The sequence below is a fragment of the Melospiza georgiana genome, chromosome 8 (genome assembly GCF_028018845.1).
Source record: "Melospiza georgiana isolate bMelGeo1 chromosome 8, bMelGeo1.pri, whole genome shotgun sequence".
Lineage (NCBI taxonomy): Eukaryota > Metazoa > Chordata > Aves > Passeriformes > Passerellidae > Melospiza > Melospiza georgiana.
The window spans coordinates 36,476,552-36,493,154 of NC_080437.1; the positions used below are offsets into that span (position 1 = coordinate 36,476,552).

The 16,603-nt window shown below is 46.5% G+C and overlaps 1 protein-coding gene across 1 annotated transcript; it reads left to right on the forward strand.

The window, feature by feature from the left end:
* The first annotated feature begins 1,534 nt into the window (after positions 1-1,534).
* On the forward strand, positions 1,535-16,162 carry GLRX3 (glutaredoxin 3). The gene is made up of 11 exons (XM_058029634.1): positions 1,535-1,645; positions 4,316-4,424; positions 7,217-7,291; positions 8,991-9,198; positions 9,752-9,924; positions 10,023-10,084; positions 11,447-11,504; positions 12,213-12,265; positions 13,078-13,117; positions 14,119-14,211; positions 15,917-16,162. Exons 1-11 carry the CDS (start codon positions 1,578-1,580, stop codon positions 15,965-15,967), a joined length of 990 nt encoding a protein of 329 aa, XP_057885617.1. The 5' UTR covers positions 1,535-1,577; the 3' UTR covers positions 15,968-16,162.
* The last annotated feature ends 441 nt before the right edge of the window (positions 16,163-16,603 follow it).

The window sequence follows — 16,603 nt, forward strand, 5'->3', positions numbered from 1 at the left end:
GAAGGGTCTGTGCCAGGCTCCATCCCTGCAGCTTCCCTGCAGTGTCCCTGCCAGGCTCCATCCCTGCAGCTTCCCTGCGGTGCCCGTGCCAGGCTCCATCCCTGCAGCTTCCCCGCGGTGTCAGTGCCAGGCTCCATCCCTGCAGCTTCCCCGCAGTGTCCGTGCCAGGCTCCATCCCTGCAGCTTCCCTGCAGTGTCCGTGCCAGGCTCCACCTGGGCTCCCGGAGTTCCAGGAGCAGATTGAGCTCTCCCCTGGGTCCCCAGCCCATCCATTTGGAGCAGCGTTCCCGCCTCTCCCTTCCCAGGGAGCCTGCAAAGGTCTTGGGGAGCTCTCTCGGGGCTCAGGTCTGATTTACGGGGCAGAGCTGGAGCTGACGTGGGCACGGAGGGAACAGATTTATTGCCAGGGGTTCCATCTGTTCCGTTCTGAGCGGAACCGTGGCACGGAGTGTGGGCATCCGCCCCGTAATGCCTGCCCCCAGAGCCTTGGGATTCCCTCTGCTGAATTCCTTCACAGCCCAAACCCACCCTGCTTGTTGGGAACTCACCAGGACAGGAATCCCAAAAAGAGCCCCAAACCCAGGAGCCAGTGCAGCAGCAGGAATTCCCTGGAATTTTCCATGGAAGCCTGGTGGGACACAGGGGGAGTGTCCACAGCAAAACTCTGTGGGGTGGAGAACTCCAAGGGCAAAAGGGTTTCCCGCTGGAAAATAGGTTTGTTTGTGGAATTCCCGGGATTGGCCTCAGGGATGGATTGGATATTGAGAACCAGGAATTGTTCCCTGGCAGGGTGGGGAGGTAATCAGAGTAAGAAAAATTTTGGACAATTTGGGTTAGGACAATATGAGACAGTACAGACAAAAAGTTATGGACGTACAGGTACCTTTCCTGGGCAGCACGAGCCCGAAAAAGGCCCCACGTTAACAGAGGATTAACCCTAAAAACAACGGCCTGTTGTGTATTCATACAGCTCATCCATGATGCATAAATTCCATTCAAACACAGGATTCTGCCTGGGCAGTGTCAGCTCCTTCCTCTGAAACCTAACAGCGTCTCCAGGGCTGAGCAAGGTGGGAAGAAGTTCATTTATTCTGATTATGGAGCAATAAATTCTCTTTCTCTGAAAGATTCAGGTGTCCTGTAGCTGCTGTCTCAGTGTGAGTCCTCTCTTTAGAAAATAAAGTATCCTACATAGCATCGTTTCTATTTTAACATTTTGTTATAACCTAAAACTGTATTTAACACACTACTTAAGAGAATTAATACAGCATCACTTTCTAACACAACACATATAATATTCATTGGAATATCTGCCAAAAGCCAACCATAAAATACGCATTTTTCACAACTGCCAACTATTTCACAGCACTTTTTATCCCGTTTTTAACAATTGGAACGGCACACGTGACACAGACGGAACACGTGACACGGGAAGGACGCGTGAGGCGGGGAGGTCACGTGACACGGGCGGGCCACGTGAGGCAGGCGGAAGCGCGTGCCCAGGGCGGACGCACGTGACCCGCGGTTGCCGCCACGTGACCGGCGCTGAGCCCACGTGTCCCTGGCTGGTCCCGGCCATGGCGGGCGCGGTGGCGGCCGCGGGCTCCGTGGAGCAGTTCCAGAAGCTGCTGCAGCGCCCGGACCGGTGAGGGGACACCGGGGAGAAGGGGGGAATGCGCCCGTGCCTGTGTCCGTGTCCCTTACCGGGGCTGCCGTCCCGCCGTGCCGTCCCTCGGTCTCCTCCATGGGCGCCATCTCCGCCTCCCGGCCCTCGGTGCCGTCCGTTGGGGCCGTGCCGGTGTCACCTCTGTGGGTGCCGGCCCGGGTTCCCCATCCCGGTGTCCCCTCTTTGGGTCCCGTCCCTCGGCGCCATTCCGCTGTCCCCTCCCGGTCCCCGCGGGGCGCAGCTCGGGAGGGGCCGGTGCTGCCGCAGCGCCCGGTAAAACCTGCGAGGGGAAGATAAAAACCCCAAAACGGGGACAAACCGAGCCCCAAACTGCGCAAAGGCCGGGCTTTGGCCAGGCTTAGGCTCAGCTTAGGCTCAGCTTAGGCTCAGCTTAGGCTCGGGCTTTGGCTCGGCTTTGGCCCAGCTTTGGCCAGGCTTAGGCCGGGCTTTGCTCGGCCTCTGCCAGCCCCGCGTTCCCCTGGCTCAGCTCTTGGAGGTACCACCCTACAGCAGCTCCTATCGCAGGGAATTTGGGGCTAAATTGGGCGAATCGGCTGGAAAATCCCATAAACCAGAGCTGCCCTGAGAGCTGGGACTGTCCTCCAGGCGCTGGAGTGTCACCAAAACCAGCGGGACCTTGCAGAGGGAACAGCAGCGAAATTTCAGTGGGAACAGCAGTGACATTTCAATGGGAACAGCGGTGAAATTTCAATGGGAACAGCGGCGAAATTTCAGTGGGAACAGCAGTGAAATTTCAGTGGGAACAGCAGTGACATTTCAATGGGAACAGCAGTGACATTTCAATGGGAACAGCGGTGAAATTTCAATGGGAACAGCAGTGACATTGCAGTGGGAACAGCGGCGAAATTTCAGTGGGAACAGCAGTGACATTGCAGTGGGAACAGCAGTGACATTGCAGTGGGAACAGCAGTGACATTGCAGTGGGAACAGCAGTGACATTTCAATGGGAACAGCAGTGAAATTGCAGTGGGAACAGCAGTGGCATTGCAGTGGGAACAGCAGTGACATTTCAATGGGAACAGCAGTGACATTTCAATGGGAACAGCACTGAAATTTCAATGGGAACAGCAGTGACATTTCAATGGGAACAGCAGTGACATTGCAGTGGGAACAGGAGTGAAATTTCAGTGGGAACAGCAGTGGCTAATTAATGGAAACAGCAGTGACATTGCAGTGGCATAGTGATAGGAACAGCAGTGACACAGCAATGGGAACAGCAGTGACACAGCAGTGGGAACAGCAGTGGTGTTTCAATGGGAACAGCAGTGACACTTCAATGGGAACAGCAGTGACATTGCAGTGGGAACAGCAGTGATGTTTCAATGGGAACACCATTGTTTGGGTGTTCATTGACACAGAAGTGGCTCTGAATTATTCATCTCCCGCCCAGAGTCTCATTAATCTGGTTTTGTGCTCTGTGATTAATGACAGGGCTCTGCTTTTCCTACACCCCCAGGCTGGTCTGGGACCTGCAGGCCCATCCAGGGACACCTTGCAGTGTCCCAGGCTGCTCCCAGCCCTGTCCTGAGCAATCCCAGCAGGGATCTTGTGCTGCTACAATTTACAATGAATTTCCATTATTTAGGGATAAAAGACATGAAGTGGCTGCTGTGGGATGGGTGACTCGATTTCTCTGTTTTTCTAAGTAAATTCATATCAGTACATTGAATCTTTAATTCCTTATTCCCACTCTCTGGTGGGTCTGACCTCTGCAAAGATGGAGAATAGAATTGAGAATTCCAATATCTTGTCACTGCTGTCATCCCATGGGAGCTGGTACCCAGTGGGATGGGATTTCTGTCACACCTTTAAGTGCTGTGTGGACCCAATCCCAAACATCCCAGCAAACTGCAATAAGGAGTTGGAGCTAATGCCAGCAGAAAAATAACATTGCAGTGTGACAGGCTTTGTGCTGCATGGGCTCAGAATGTTCCTGGGAAAGGAGAACTCCTGGCTGTGCTTTAAAGGGTTTTTTAATCTCAGGTGATGCCTCAGATTTAACTTTTCTCTGTTTCCCATTCTGAGCTGCTTTAGTGTGTGGGGCTGGGCTCACATCAGGGCATGCTGAGCTCTGTGCACAGAGCAGGGACACAAAACAATTCCTGCTCCAGCTGGGCACCAAGGACAAATGACCCAAATCTCAGCCCAGGAGCACAAACCCCGTGGGCTGCAGAGAGAAAAACAAGCAGGGTGGGACTGCAGGGGCTAAAGCTGGAATGGGACAATGAACTGCAAGGTGCAAATGGAGCAGAACTGATCCCAGGGACAGAGCCCGTGCCTGGCCGTGCATTTTGGGGCCATTTTGGTTCATCTTGGGTGCAGCCCTGGCTGGGCTCTGGTGCTGCCCAAGGTGGGTCCATGGAGGAGATCCTGTGAATCAATCCCTGCTGTATTCTGTGACTCTGCCCAGCCTCTGCTCTGGGGCAGCAGGTGCTGGGGATTGATGGGTTTTTATGGAGTGCCCATCCCTGCATTGTCCAAGGAGCTCCCGAGGTGGCACTCAGGGCTCTGGGGACAAGGTGGCTGTCGGGCCCGTGGATGGTGGTTCTGGAGGCCTCTCCCAGCCCCAGGGGTTCCCTGATCCAGGTGTTTTTGGCAGCTGTCCCCAGGAGTGCTGTTTCTCCCCAGGTCCCTGGTGGTGGTGCACTTCTGGGCGCCATGGGCTCCGCAGTGCGCGCAGATGAACGAGGTGATGGCAGCGCTGGCACGGGAGCACAGCCAGGTCACCTTCGTGCAGGTGAGCAGGGACAGCCCTGGGGGAGAGCAGGGACAGCCCTGGGGGGAGCTGGGAGAGCCCTGGGGGAGTGGGGACAGCTCTGGGATAGCAGGGACAGCTCTGGGGGAGAGCAGGGACAGCCCTGGGGGGAGCAGGGACAGCCCTGGGGGAGCAGGGACAGCTCTGGGGGAGAGCAGGGACAGCCCTGGGGGAGCAGGGACAGCTCTGGGGGAGCAGGGACAGCCCTGGGGGGAGCTGGGACAGCTCTGGGGGAGAGCAGGGACAGCTCTGGGGGAGAGCAGGGACAGCTCTGGGGGAGAGCAGGGACAGCTCTGGGGGAGCAGGGACAGCCCTGGGGGGAGCAGGGACAGCCCTGGGGGGAGCAGAGACAGCCCTGGGGGGAGCAGGGACAGCCCTGGGGGGAGCAGGGACAGCCCTGGGGGAGCAGGGACAGCTCTGGGGGAGCAGGGACAGCTCTGGGGGAGCAGGGACAGCCCTGGGGGAGCTGGGGCAGCCCTGGGGATAGCAGGGACAGCCCTGGGGGAAGCAGGGACAGCCCTGGGGGGAGCAGGGACAGCTCTGGGGGGAGCTGGGACAGCCCTGGGGGGAGCAGGGACAGCCCTGGGGGGAGCAGGGACAGCCCTGGGGCAGGGAAATGCTCCAGAACAGGGGCAGGTTCCCCTTGGGGTGCCTCTGGGGCCTCCCATTTCTAATGCCCCTCTCACATCTGGTATCCCAGAGGTGCTGCTGCCATCAGGGATGGGCTCAGACTGAGAGTCCTGGAATGCTGTGGGTGGAAAGGGACCCCAAAGCTCATCCAGGGTTATCCCAGAGGTGCTACCATGGCAGGAAATCCTGGAATGCTGTGGGTGAGAAAGGACCTCAAAGCCCATCCAGTGTTATCCCAAAGTGCTGCTGCTGTCAGGGATGGCTCAGACTGGGAATCCTGGAATGCCTTGGGTGGGAAGGGACCTCAAAGCCCACCCAGTGCCACCCCTGCCATGGCAGGGACACCTCCCACTGTGCCAGGGTGCCCAGCCTTGGGGATGTTCCTGGTAAAGGGATCTCAGGGTTACCACAGGGTTCAGGAAGGTGAGTTCAGCCCCTGCAGGGTTGTCACTCTGCTTTGTGAGACCCTCTGCACATCCCACTGGGATCCAGAGGAAGGAATTCAGGAATTCCCTTCATCCATGTGCTGTTGGTTTTAAACCAAATTTCTCTGGTTAATGAGGCACTTGTGGCACGATGAGGGCAGGGAGCAGCCAGCTGTGTGTGAGTATTTTAATGGGATTTTTACAGCCTTTAGGATGTGTGTGTGGGTTTCTTTAATGATTCCTCTCAGTTGGTATTTGTAAAACAGGTCAGAATTATTTTAATGGTGCTTTATGACTTAGAGCTTCAAAAGACTAATTTTCCACTTATTGCAGATTCAAGATGCTTACATTTGTCTAGAGTTTAGTAGCTTTTGCTCAGCCCAACAAAGTCTGGAATCTCTCAGTTGCCTTTTTGTTATTCCTGTATCATTTATTTATGACCTTTATTATTCAGCTGTAATTTATATTTTAATAATGAGGTTCCAAAGTCATCCAGGGCTGTGAAACCAAGGTGGTGGCACTTCCTTTCCCAACTCCCTCCTCCCAGCAATTTTAATATTACTGGTGTTCTTGCTCAGAGAAAATGAGCTGATGGAAATTCTTGGGTGAATTTTACTGATACGTTTTGGAGGGAGGAGCTCCTCCAGAGGAATATATTTGATTTTGGCAGTTCTTGGTGGGATTTTTGTATTCCAGCCTGCCTTTGAATTGGCAAGCACCTGTTACCTCCTTGGATGCTTGGTTGAAATGAATGTGTTCATATCCCAAAGCACTCATAAACAACATTTTGGGAAGCTGTGCCAATGACAGCAAGTTCCTGAAATATGAAATGAAATCTCTTCTGTGCTATGTGGAACATAAATACCCAAGCAGGAAATTTTACTGGGAAAGAAAATGAGTATTAGTGGTGGAAGTCATCATTTGCCCCTGGAAAAAGAATCAATAATTGGAATTACCTATTCTCTTTCAATTATGTATAAGCTTTCAGTTCAGTTTCAGTTGGATGTAAGCTTTCATTTTCTAGCTGCAGTTTTGCAGTTGATTCTGTTGGAGGGGTGATGTGCAGGAGGAGGCTGGGGCTCACTTGCGATGCTCCAGCTTTGCCTCTCTAATTAGTGGGTTCATTAGGAGCCTGTGTAGCTGGAGCAGCTCAAAACCTGAGCCAGTGAAGATAAATGTTCACAGCAAATCCCTCTGTGATGAAAGTGGGAGCAGCAATCCCAGGCTGGGCACTCAGCAGCCTTGCAGAAGTTAAAAATCAAGTTAAAAATCACCCTCAGCTGGAGGAGCAGCTCCTTTCCCCTCCTGGTTTACAGGGGTGATGCAGAGCCCCCCAAAGGGGCACAGAAGCCCCTCTGTGGTGGTGACATCACTGGGCAGTGATTTATGGCTTCCAATATAGCAGGAGCTGCACAGCAGGGAGAATTTACTGGGTCAGGAGTGCACCAAAAATTTTATTCGCAGCCTCCGGGCGTCTTTTGAAATGTGCAACAAAATAAAAACCTCTGAGGCTGTTCTGGCACCGTGGAGTTCAGCGGGGCCATGCAGCCCAGAGAGTCTCATTTAAATGCAAATGGCTCCCAGACTTCAGCAGCAGATCCTGCTTAAATGGATCAAATGCCAGGGAGAACATTCCAGGATTGACACTCGCAGTGAAACTTGAAAGAAGATTATGGAAATAATCCTTTTTTTTTTTTTTTTTTTTTTGTTTGTTTTTAGCTGGAAGCTGAGGCTGTGCCTGAAGTGTCTGAAAAATATGGAATTAGTTCTGTCCCAACGTTCTTGTTCTTTAAGGTAAGAGGAAATGGATTTAAGAGGAAATGAATTTAAGAAAAGTGGATTTAAGAAAAAATAGAATCCATGTGGACTCTTAATACTTTTACTTGTGTAATACTCTACCAGAACCTTAGGAGCTTTCTCAGTGAGGAAACACCTCTGTAACTGATTGAATTCTATCCAGTGGAACCTAAAAATGGAAATGCACATGGTTTTTGCACTTTATGTGGAATTGTTCAGGGCTTGCTTAAGTGCTTCGGGATTCATACATAGCTTTTATTTCACTTGTTGTACTTGGGTCAAAAAATTTACAGCAGCATTTCTTTGTATTGAGGTAGGGGAAAAGACCCAAGTAAATAAAGTAAATATGGTAATAACAGAAATAACAGTTCTGTTTGGGTGCTATTTGCCTGTGATGATAAAATGGATAATATTTTATGAAATAAGTAATTCTAGAGGCAGACTTGGTGCTGTTACTGATGCCTTGCAGTGGCTGCCCAGAGACAAGGTTGAGAGGATAAAGTGGGTGTTTATTAAAGGCCTTCAGTAGGTGCACCTTGGGCACTCAGAGCCTCAGAGCCTACACCAGGGTGGACCATGCTCACGGGTCTGTCAGGCAGATATGAGTTTGGTCTGTTTGCATATCAGGGGTTAATGCTCCAGTTCAGCTTCAGGTGATGAAGTTATTTACCCCCAGTGTGCTCCTCCCAATTCACTCCTGTTTATACTTTTTGGAGCTGAGGCTGTAGGGTGTCCTTGAGTTTCAGGCCTGGGGGAATTGTTTAGTTTGATCAAAATGTGAGGACAGTTAAGTACACTTTGTATGGAGTTCAGAATTAGGCACTAATGCAGCACAGGATGTGAAAACCAGAAAAGCTAAAATCCCTCAGGCATCATTTCCACCAGAAAGGCACGAGCCTGGCAGCACAGCCCCTGCCTGGAAGGCAGGCTTGGCTGGCTGTGCGTGCTGTGCTTGAGCCCAGGCTGGCCTGAGGGCTGTGAGTGCTGTGTGACCGTGTTTGCAGGGCTCTTATGTTGAGGGAAGAGACAGGATCTGACTCCATGTTTCACAAGGCTGATTTATTATTTAATTATATATATTACATTAAAACTATACTAAAAACAATAGAAGGAAAAGTTTCATCTCAGAAGGCTGGCTGAGCTAAGAATAGAAAAGCAAGAATGATAACAAAGGCAGCTGTCCCAGACTCTCTGTCCCAGCCAGCTGACTGTGATTGGCCATTAATCAGAAACAACCACACCAGACCAATCCCAGATGCACCTGTTGCATTCCACAGCAGCAGATAACCATTGTTTGCATTGTGTTCCTGAGGCCTCCCAGCTTCTCAGGAGGGAAAATCCTAAGGAAAGGATTTTCATAAAAAGATGTCTGTGACAGTGCTGTGCTTTAGCCCAGGCTGCACTGAAGGCTGTGTTCGGCCCACCCTGCCGTGTGTGCTGTGTTTCTCCCCCTGCCCTGCAGGCTGTGTGCTGTGTTTCTGCCTGTTCTGCAGTCTGTGTGTGCTGTTCCCTGCCCTGCAGGCTGTGTTTACCCCTGTTCTGAAGGCAGTCTGTGTGTGCTGTGTTTCCCCCTGCCCTGCAGTCTGTGTGTGCTGTGTTTCCCCCGGCCCTGCAGGCTGTGTGTGCTGTTCCCTGCCCTGCAGGCTGTGTTTCTCCCTGTTCTGAAGGCAGCCTGTGTGTGTGCTGTTCCCTGCAGAACTCCCAGAACGTGGACCGCCTGGACGGCGCGCACGCCCCGGAGCTGACGCAGAAGGTGCAGCGGCACGCGGCGGGCACGGCGGGCACGGCTGGCCCCGGGGGCGCTGCCCCTGCCCAGGAGCAGCTGCACGCCCGCCTCAGGGGGCTCATCAACGCCGCCCCCTGCATGCTCTTCATGAAGGGCTCTCCCAAGGAGCCCCGCTGCGGTGAGAGAGCCTGCCCACCTGCCCGCCTGCTGGCCCTGCCTGGCACCGAGGGCTGGGCTGTGCCCCGCTGTGCCAGGGTGGGCACAGCATGGGTGTGAGCCAGGGTGGGCACAGCACGGCCCTGAGCCAGGGTGGGCACAGCTGGGAGCCAGGGTGGGCAGGGTGTGAGCCACAGGGAGCACAGCTGTAAGCCCAGCTGTGAGCCAGGGTGAGCCCAGCTGGGAGCCAGGGTGAGCCCAGCTGGGAGCCAGGGTGGGCACAGCTGGGAGCCAAGGTGGGGTCAGCATGGCTGGGAGCCAGGGTGGGCATGGGTGTGAGCCAGAGTGGACACAGCATGGCTGGGAGCCAGGGTGAGCCCAGCTGGGAGCCAGCGTGGGGTCAGCACAGCTGGGAGCCAGCTGTGAGCCCAGCTGTTTGCGAGGGTGAGCCCAGCTGTTTGCCAAGGTGGGCACGACTGTGAGCCCAGCTGTGAGCCCAGCTTTTTGCCAGTGTGAGCCCAGCTATTTGCCAGGGTGAGCCCAGCCTGCTGAGAGCCCATGGAATTGCCCTGCAGGCTTCAGCAGGCAGATGGTGGAGATCCTGCAGAAGCACGGCGTGGCCTTCAGCAGCTTTGACATCTTCTCTGACGAGGAGGTGCGCCAGGGCCTGAAATCCTTCTCCAACTGGCCCACCTACCCCCAGCTCTACGTCAGGGGGGAGCTCATCGGGGGCCTGGACATCGTCAAGGTGACACAGCTCGATCTCCCTCCTCTTTGGCCTGCCAGAAATGGCCTTGTCTGCCTTTTTCCACCCCAGTTTTGCTTTTTTTCTCCCAATTTTCCCAGGAGCTCGAGGCATCAGGAGAGCTGGACACAATCTGCCCAAAGGGCCAGAAGCTGGAGGACAGGTGGGGGAATTATTACAAATTTTGACTTTTTTTCTATGCTCATAAGGGGAAACCCTCTGTGAATTCCTGCTTTCTCAGAAGGAATTTGCCTTCTCATAAAGAATTTGCCTCAAGAATTTATTTACTTACAGAATTCTTGCAGTTTTTCAATGTCTTTTGGGGTTTGTACATTTAAGTCCAAGAATTTTTACTTATATTTGTGGTGTAATTTCTGCTTATAGCAAGAATCTATTTATATATTTATATATATCTATCTATATGTATATCTATTTATGCACTTATATATCTATATCTATTTATATATCTAAATGTATCTATATATTTATAGATATGCCTTTATATTTCTGTATCTATATTTCTGAATTTCTATATTTCTATATCTATGTATATATTTATACATATATCTCTATTTCTATATTTCCATATTTCTATTTATACACCTCTATATATATATCTACTTGTATATTTATATATCTATATACATCTACTTATATATTTATATATCTGTATCTATAGTGGGATATATAGATATAGATTCCTTCTTGTCTCTCTTTAGGAATTTATTCTTTAAAAATAACTGGGAAAATCATCTTTTTAAGACTTTTCTGGCTTTATTTGCTACAGATTTCCCGACTCTGGTGTCACTGGAGGGAATCCCTGCCTGGTTCTTCTCCCTGCTCAGTGCAATGCAGAAATGATTTAATAAATCCCATGTAAAAGTGGAGATAAATAATAATCCCACCATTGTAAATTCTAGGGATTTATTCATTCCTTCCAAATTTGTCCTGAGGCTTGAGTTACTTTACTTTGAGATTGTTTCACTGAGGCCACAAACCTCAATTAATGCTTTTAGCAGAGATTAAATTGGAGATTAAAATGAGATGGGCTCATCTTTAAAAACTTACTTTTGGTGGCCTTTAAAAATGTATTTTTGAAGTCTTTTAGTCTCTTCCTGTGCTTTCTAAGGAGTTTGTTAAGAAATTAAACATTTTTTGGTCAGTTATTGATGAAAGTTTGCACAGGCAGTAACCCCATTTACACAGAATTGTTTTGCTTGGCACAAACTTTTGAGGGGAAGAAGGGAATGGGAAACATCCTCTGCTTCCCAAAAGGTTTTAAAGTTCCCTTAAAGTTTTTTTTTATGTTAAAGTTGTCCATGAGATGTGTTTTTAGGAGCAGCAGCACCTTTGGGGAGGTTAGAGTGCCATTTTTCCCCAGCCTGCTCCATGTGAGATGGGTTCCTGCTGGGAGTGCATTCCCATCCCAGGGTGGAGTTCTTGGAGATTTTTCAGTTTGAGTTTTCATTCCCAATTCTGCATTTTCTTTGGGGTGATAACCAAGGTATTTTATGTCTTTTTCCAGGCTTAAATCCTTGATAAACAAAGCTCCTGTGATGCTCTTCATGAAGGGGAACAAACAGGTAACATGGAATGTTAAAATAAAAATAAATATTTTTATTTCTTTATTTATTATTTTATTTTATATTTATTATTTTATTTTATATTTATTTTCAGAAAACAAAAACTGAATTTTTACCTTGTTCTTCCTTAATTCAAATCAGTCTTGCTGCAATAGTTACTTATCTTTTTATCTGATGCTTCTATAAGCCACAGAACAACCCCTAGTTTTTATTATTACTGAATATTATCTAACTATTAGATATTAATATCTATTTATATAAATATTAATAGAAATATCTAATGCTTGGATATTATAATAGATATATCTGATATCTTAGATACCTTATATAATACATATCTATCATGCCTAGTAATATCTAAAAATTGCTGTGTGTTTTTTGTCCTCATGTGAAGAGTTTGCAGTGGATATGAATTATTAATTCATTACAATTCTAATTTTAATGAATATAATTGCAGTTAAATTAATTCTAATTAAATTAATTCTAATGATAATAAATATAACAAGTCGCTGTTCTTGTTTATTATGGTGAATCCAGGGCACTGATGTCATATTTATTCCATAAATCCATAAAAATCAGGAGGTAAAGGATGGAAAAGGGATTAGGGAGTGGCTCATCCAGCAAAAAATTGGGAATTGCTGCAGTGCAGCTGGAATTCCATGGATTTAAAAAAGCAGAGACATTTAATATCTGTGTTTTATGTTTTAGATGGCAAAATGTGGCTTCAGCAAGCAAATCATAGAAATCATGAATAACACTGGGTAGGTAATGGGGTTTGAGTTTGGGGGGCAGTTTTGGGGTAAAAACTGCATTTTATGGAAAATGTGTTAGAAAATGTGAGTGGAATTATTCCTCAAATTGAAGTTTTTATTTTTCAAGAGGATTTCAAGCAGTTCAAGGGTTATCTGAGAATTTTATTGGGGCTTTTTGAGATTATTGAGGAGTTTTTAAAGAATTTTGAGGGTTCCTTCAAGATTTGTAAGGGGTTTTTTTTTGAGAATTTTGAGGAGCTCCGTTAGAATTTAGAGGAATTTTTGAGGGCTCTTTAAAATTTTGGAGTCTTTTTGTGAGAATTTTGAGGGTTTTTTTTTTAAGATTTTGAGTATTTTTTCAAGATTGAGGGGGTTTTTTGGGTTTTTTGAGGACTTTTTGTGAGAATTTTGAGGGGTTTTGAAAATTTTTAGGGTTTTAAAAAAATCTTGAGTTTTTAGAACTTTGAGGGTTTTTTTAAGAATTCTGAAGGATTTTTGACGACATTGAGGAGTTTTTGATAATTTTGAGGATTTTTTGGAGAACTTTGAGGGGTTTTTCCAGCATTATATGGATTTTTAAAAAACCTTGAGATTTTAGATATTTTTGGGGGTAATTTTTGCCGTTTTTGTGAGAATTTTGAGTTTCTTTACAAATGTTGCAGGGCTGTGTTGCTTTTTGAGCATTTCTTCCCAGCTGCGGTGTGAATAACGTGAATATCCCATTTTTTTTAATGAATATCCCATTTTTCCCATGAATATCCCATTTTTTCCATGAATATCCCATTTTTTTAATGAATATCCCATTTTTTCCCTCTCCCCAGCGTGGACTACGAGACCTTTGACATCCTGGAGGACGAGGAGGTAACAGCAGCTGCCCTTCCCTGGGGATCCATTCCCTGCTGCCTTTTCCAGGGCCAGCATTCCCAATAATTCCAGTTTGATATGGCCGGAATTCCCAATAATTCCTGTTTGATTTGGCCAGAATTCCCAATAACTCTTGTTTGATTTCCCAGATTTGATTTGGCCAGCATTCCAAATAATTCCTGATTTGATTTCCCAGATTTGATTTGACCAGAATTCCCCAATAATTCCTGATTTGATTTCCCAGATTTGACTTGACCAGAATTAATTCCTGTTTGATTTCCCAGCTTTGATTTTGCCAGCATTCCCAATAATTCCCATTTGATTCCCAGATTTGATTTGGCCAGAATTAATTCCTGTTTGATTTCCCAGCTTTGATTTGGCCAGAATTAATTCCTGTTTGGTTCCCAGCTTTGATTTGGCCAGAATTAATTCCTGTTTGGTTCCCAGGTTTGATTTGGCCAGAATTAATTCCTGTTTGATTCTCAGATTTGATTTGGCCAGCATTAATTACTGTTTGATTTCCCATATCTGATTTGGCCAGAATTAATTCCTGTTTGATTTTCAGATTTGATTTGGCCAGCATTAATTCCTGTTTGATTTCCCATATCTGATTTGGCCAGCATTAATTCCTGTTTGGTTCCCAGGTTTGATTTGGCCAGCATTAATTAATGAATCGATGAATTAATGAATTCCTGTTTGGTTCCCAGGTTTGATTTGGCCAGCATTAATTAATGAATCGATGAATTAATGAATTCCTGTTTGGTTCCCAGGTTTGATTTGGCCAGCATTAATTAATGAATCGATGAATTAATGAATTCCTGTTTGGTTCCCAGGTTTGATTTGGCCAGCATTAATTCCTGTTTGGTTCCCAGGTTTGATTTGGCCAGCTTTAATTAATGAATCCATGAATTAATGAATTCCTGTTTGGTTCCCAGGTTTGATTTGGCCAGCATTAATTAATGAATCGGTTAATTAATGAATTCCTGTTTGGTCGCCAGGTGCGCCAGGGGCTGAAGTCCTTCTCCAACTGGCCCACGTACCCCCAGCTCTACGTCAAGGGGGAGCTGGTGGGGGGGCTGGACATTGTCAAGGTAGGAGCTGCTTTTATTTGCAATAAAAACTCCATTTATTGCATTTAAAAATTCCATTTATTGGAATTTTCCTGCCTGTCCCCCAGCGAACCCCTGCAGCCACCCCAGGATGCTTTTCCAGGGAAAGGAGCTTTAATTCTCCAATGAATGACTGGAGAAAGCTCATTTTCACCTCTTTTTTTGCATTTTTCTCATCCTTAATTTTTCTCTTGATGTTGGTTTTTTACCAGGAAACATTCCTGGGGAAAAGGAAATTTCCTGGGAGTTGTTGGAGCAGCCTCAGAGTTTCCAAATCCTCCTGAGCCCATTCCTGGATGGTTCAGAGCCAATTCCTCAGACTCTGGGACTCCTGGGGATGCTCAATCAATAAATCCCATTTAATTCTGAAAATCCTGGGACCACTGAAATTATAGATTTGTTTGATTTATTTAAGAAGTGTGAGGAATTGCTTCAATTACATAGATTAATATTATTTACAAAGATTAATTTTACTTCAATTACATAGATTAATTTTATTTATATAGATTAATGTTACTTAAAGTATATGGATTAATTATATTTACAAAGATTAATTTTACTTCAATTGTATAGCTTTATTTTATTTATATAAATTAACTTTACTTCAATTGTATAGATTAATTTTACTTAAAGTATCAAAAATTTTAATCAGTTAACAAGTGTAGGGTTTGCTTCAATTCTTATATAAATTTATTATTGAAATTATTATATAAAATTATAATAGAAATAATAATTTAATTTATAGATACTATTTTTACCTAAATTCTGTAGATTAATTTTATTTATGTAGATTAACTATACTTAAATTATATGGATAAATTCTATATAGATTTATATATAGATTAATTTTACCTAAGGTATATCATTAATTCTGTTTATTTAACAAGTGTAGGGATTGCTTTGATTACATAGATTAATTTTGTTTATATTATATAGATTAACTTAATTTAGAGTTTAATTTTATTTGTTTATTTAGCAAGTGTAGGGGTTAAATTAATAAAATTAATAATAGATAATTTAAGAAGCGTGGGATTTTTTTCAGTGCTCAGGAAGAGGAGTCTTGGGCATTGTGAGATGCTGTAAAATCCTTTTTTCTGGTATTTCAATGTAATTTCTCTCTTTGCATCCTTGGGCTGTTTGAGTTCATGACTTGTATGGGTTGGGTGATTGCTGTCAGTGGTTTAAATTGCATTTTTGAATGCAGCACAGTGTGGATATTGAACTGGAGCTGCTGATTCCAAGGTGTGGGACAAGAAGAACATTCCACGTTGTGTCCTGCTGCTCCCGAGGCAGCTGCCAGCCCTGCCATGGCAATTTCATCCCCAGCATGAGCAGGGCAGGCTCAGAGTCTGAGGAGTTTTGGTTTCTTGTTGGGGTTTATGGGTGGGAAAACAAAACCCATCCATGGGTGGTGAGCTCCTCCTTTGGGGTGCTGGAGAGTTCTGTGCCTGGAATGTCTGGAATTCCACCTGGCAGGAGATCAGGGACACCCAGCAGAGCTTTCAAGGTGTGGTTGTCCACTTATTTGTCTTTTTCACTAAATTTAGTGAAGAAAGGATTTATAAATCCTTCCTAAATGTCCGAGTGTTGCCCAGGAGGGAGCTCTCTGGGGCATGCCCTGCTGCCAGGGAATATTTCCTGCTGGAATCCCCTTGGATCATCCCAACAGTCCCTTTGTGTCTTTCAGGAGCTGAAGGAAAGTGGGGAGCTGCTGCCTGTGCTGAAGGGGGAGAATTGATGGGGAGGACAGCAGTGGGAAGGGAAATCCCTGGAACAGCCTGGAACACTTAGAGATTCTCCTGGAGCCAATGACAACTGCACCCTGAGGAGCATCAGGAGGGGAAGCAGACAGGAAATAAACACAAATATTCTCCCTGTGAAAATGGTTTCACTGGGGACACAAAAAGGTCAATTAAAATTCAGTGCTCCAGGATCTGTGGTGTTGGGATTTCTTTATTTGTACCCCTGTCCATCCCAGAATTATTTCGGGTGAAATTGGAACTTGCTTTTTTTTTTTGGGCTCTCTTTAGGGGAATATTAATGAAGCAACATCTTTTCCTGCCCCCATTAATTGTTTCCATGTCTAATGAACAAGAAAAACACCTTGGGAGCCTTGAGCCAGCACAGCTTTAGGGAGTTATTAATGACCTGCAGCTCTGTCCTCTGCAGGCTCGTTAAGTGGGCACACTAATTGCTGATTTGGGGTGCTCAGTCACTGACATGGGGGGTTTTGGGAAGGTTTCAGTGGTTTTGGAAGTGCTGGTGAATCCTCAGGTTTCTGTGGTTGAGATGACCCCCCAGGTATTACAAAGTCTCTTTTTTCCCAGCCCCATGACCAAAGAAGAAGCTGAGATTCCTCAGTTCTGCTTTTCAG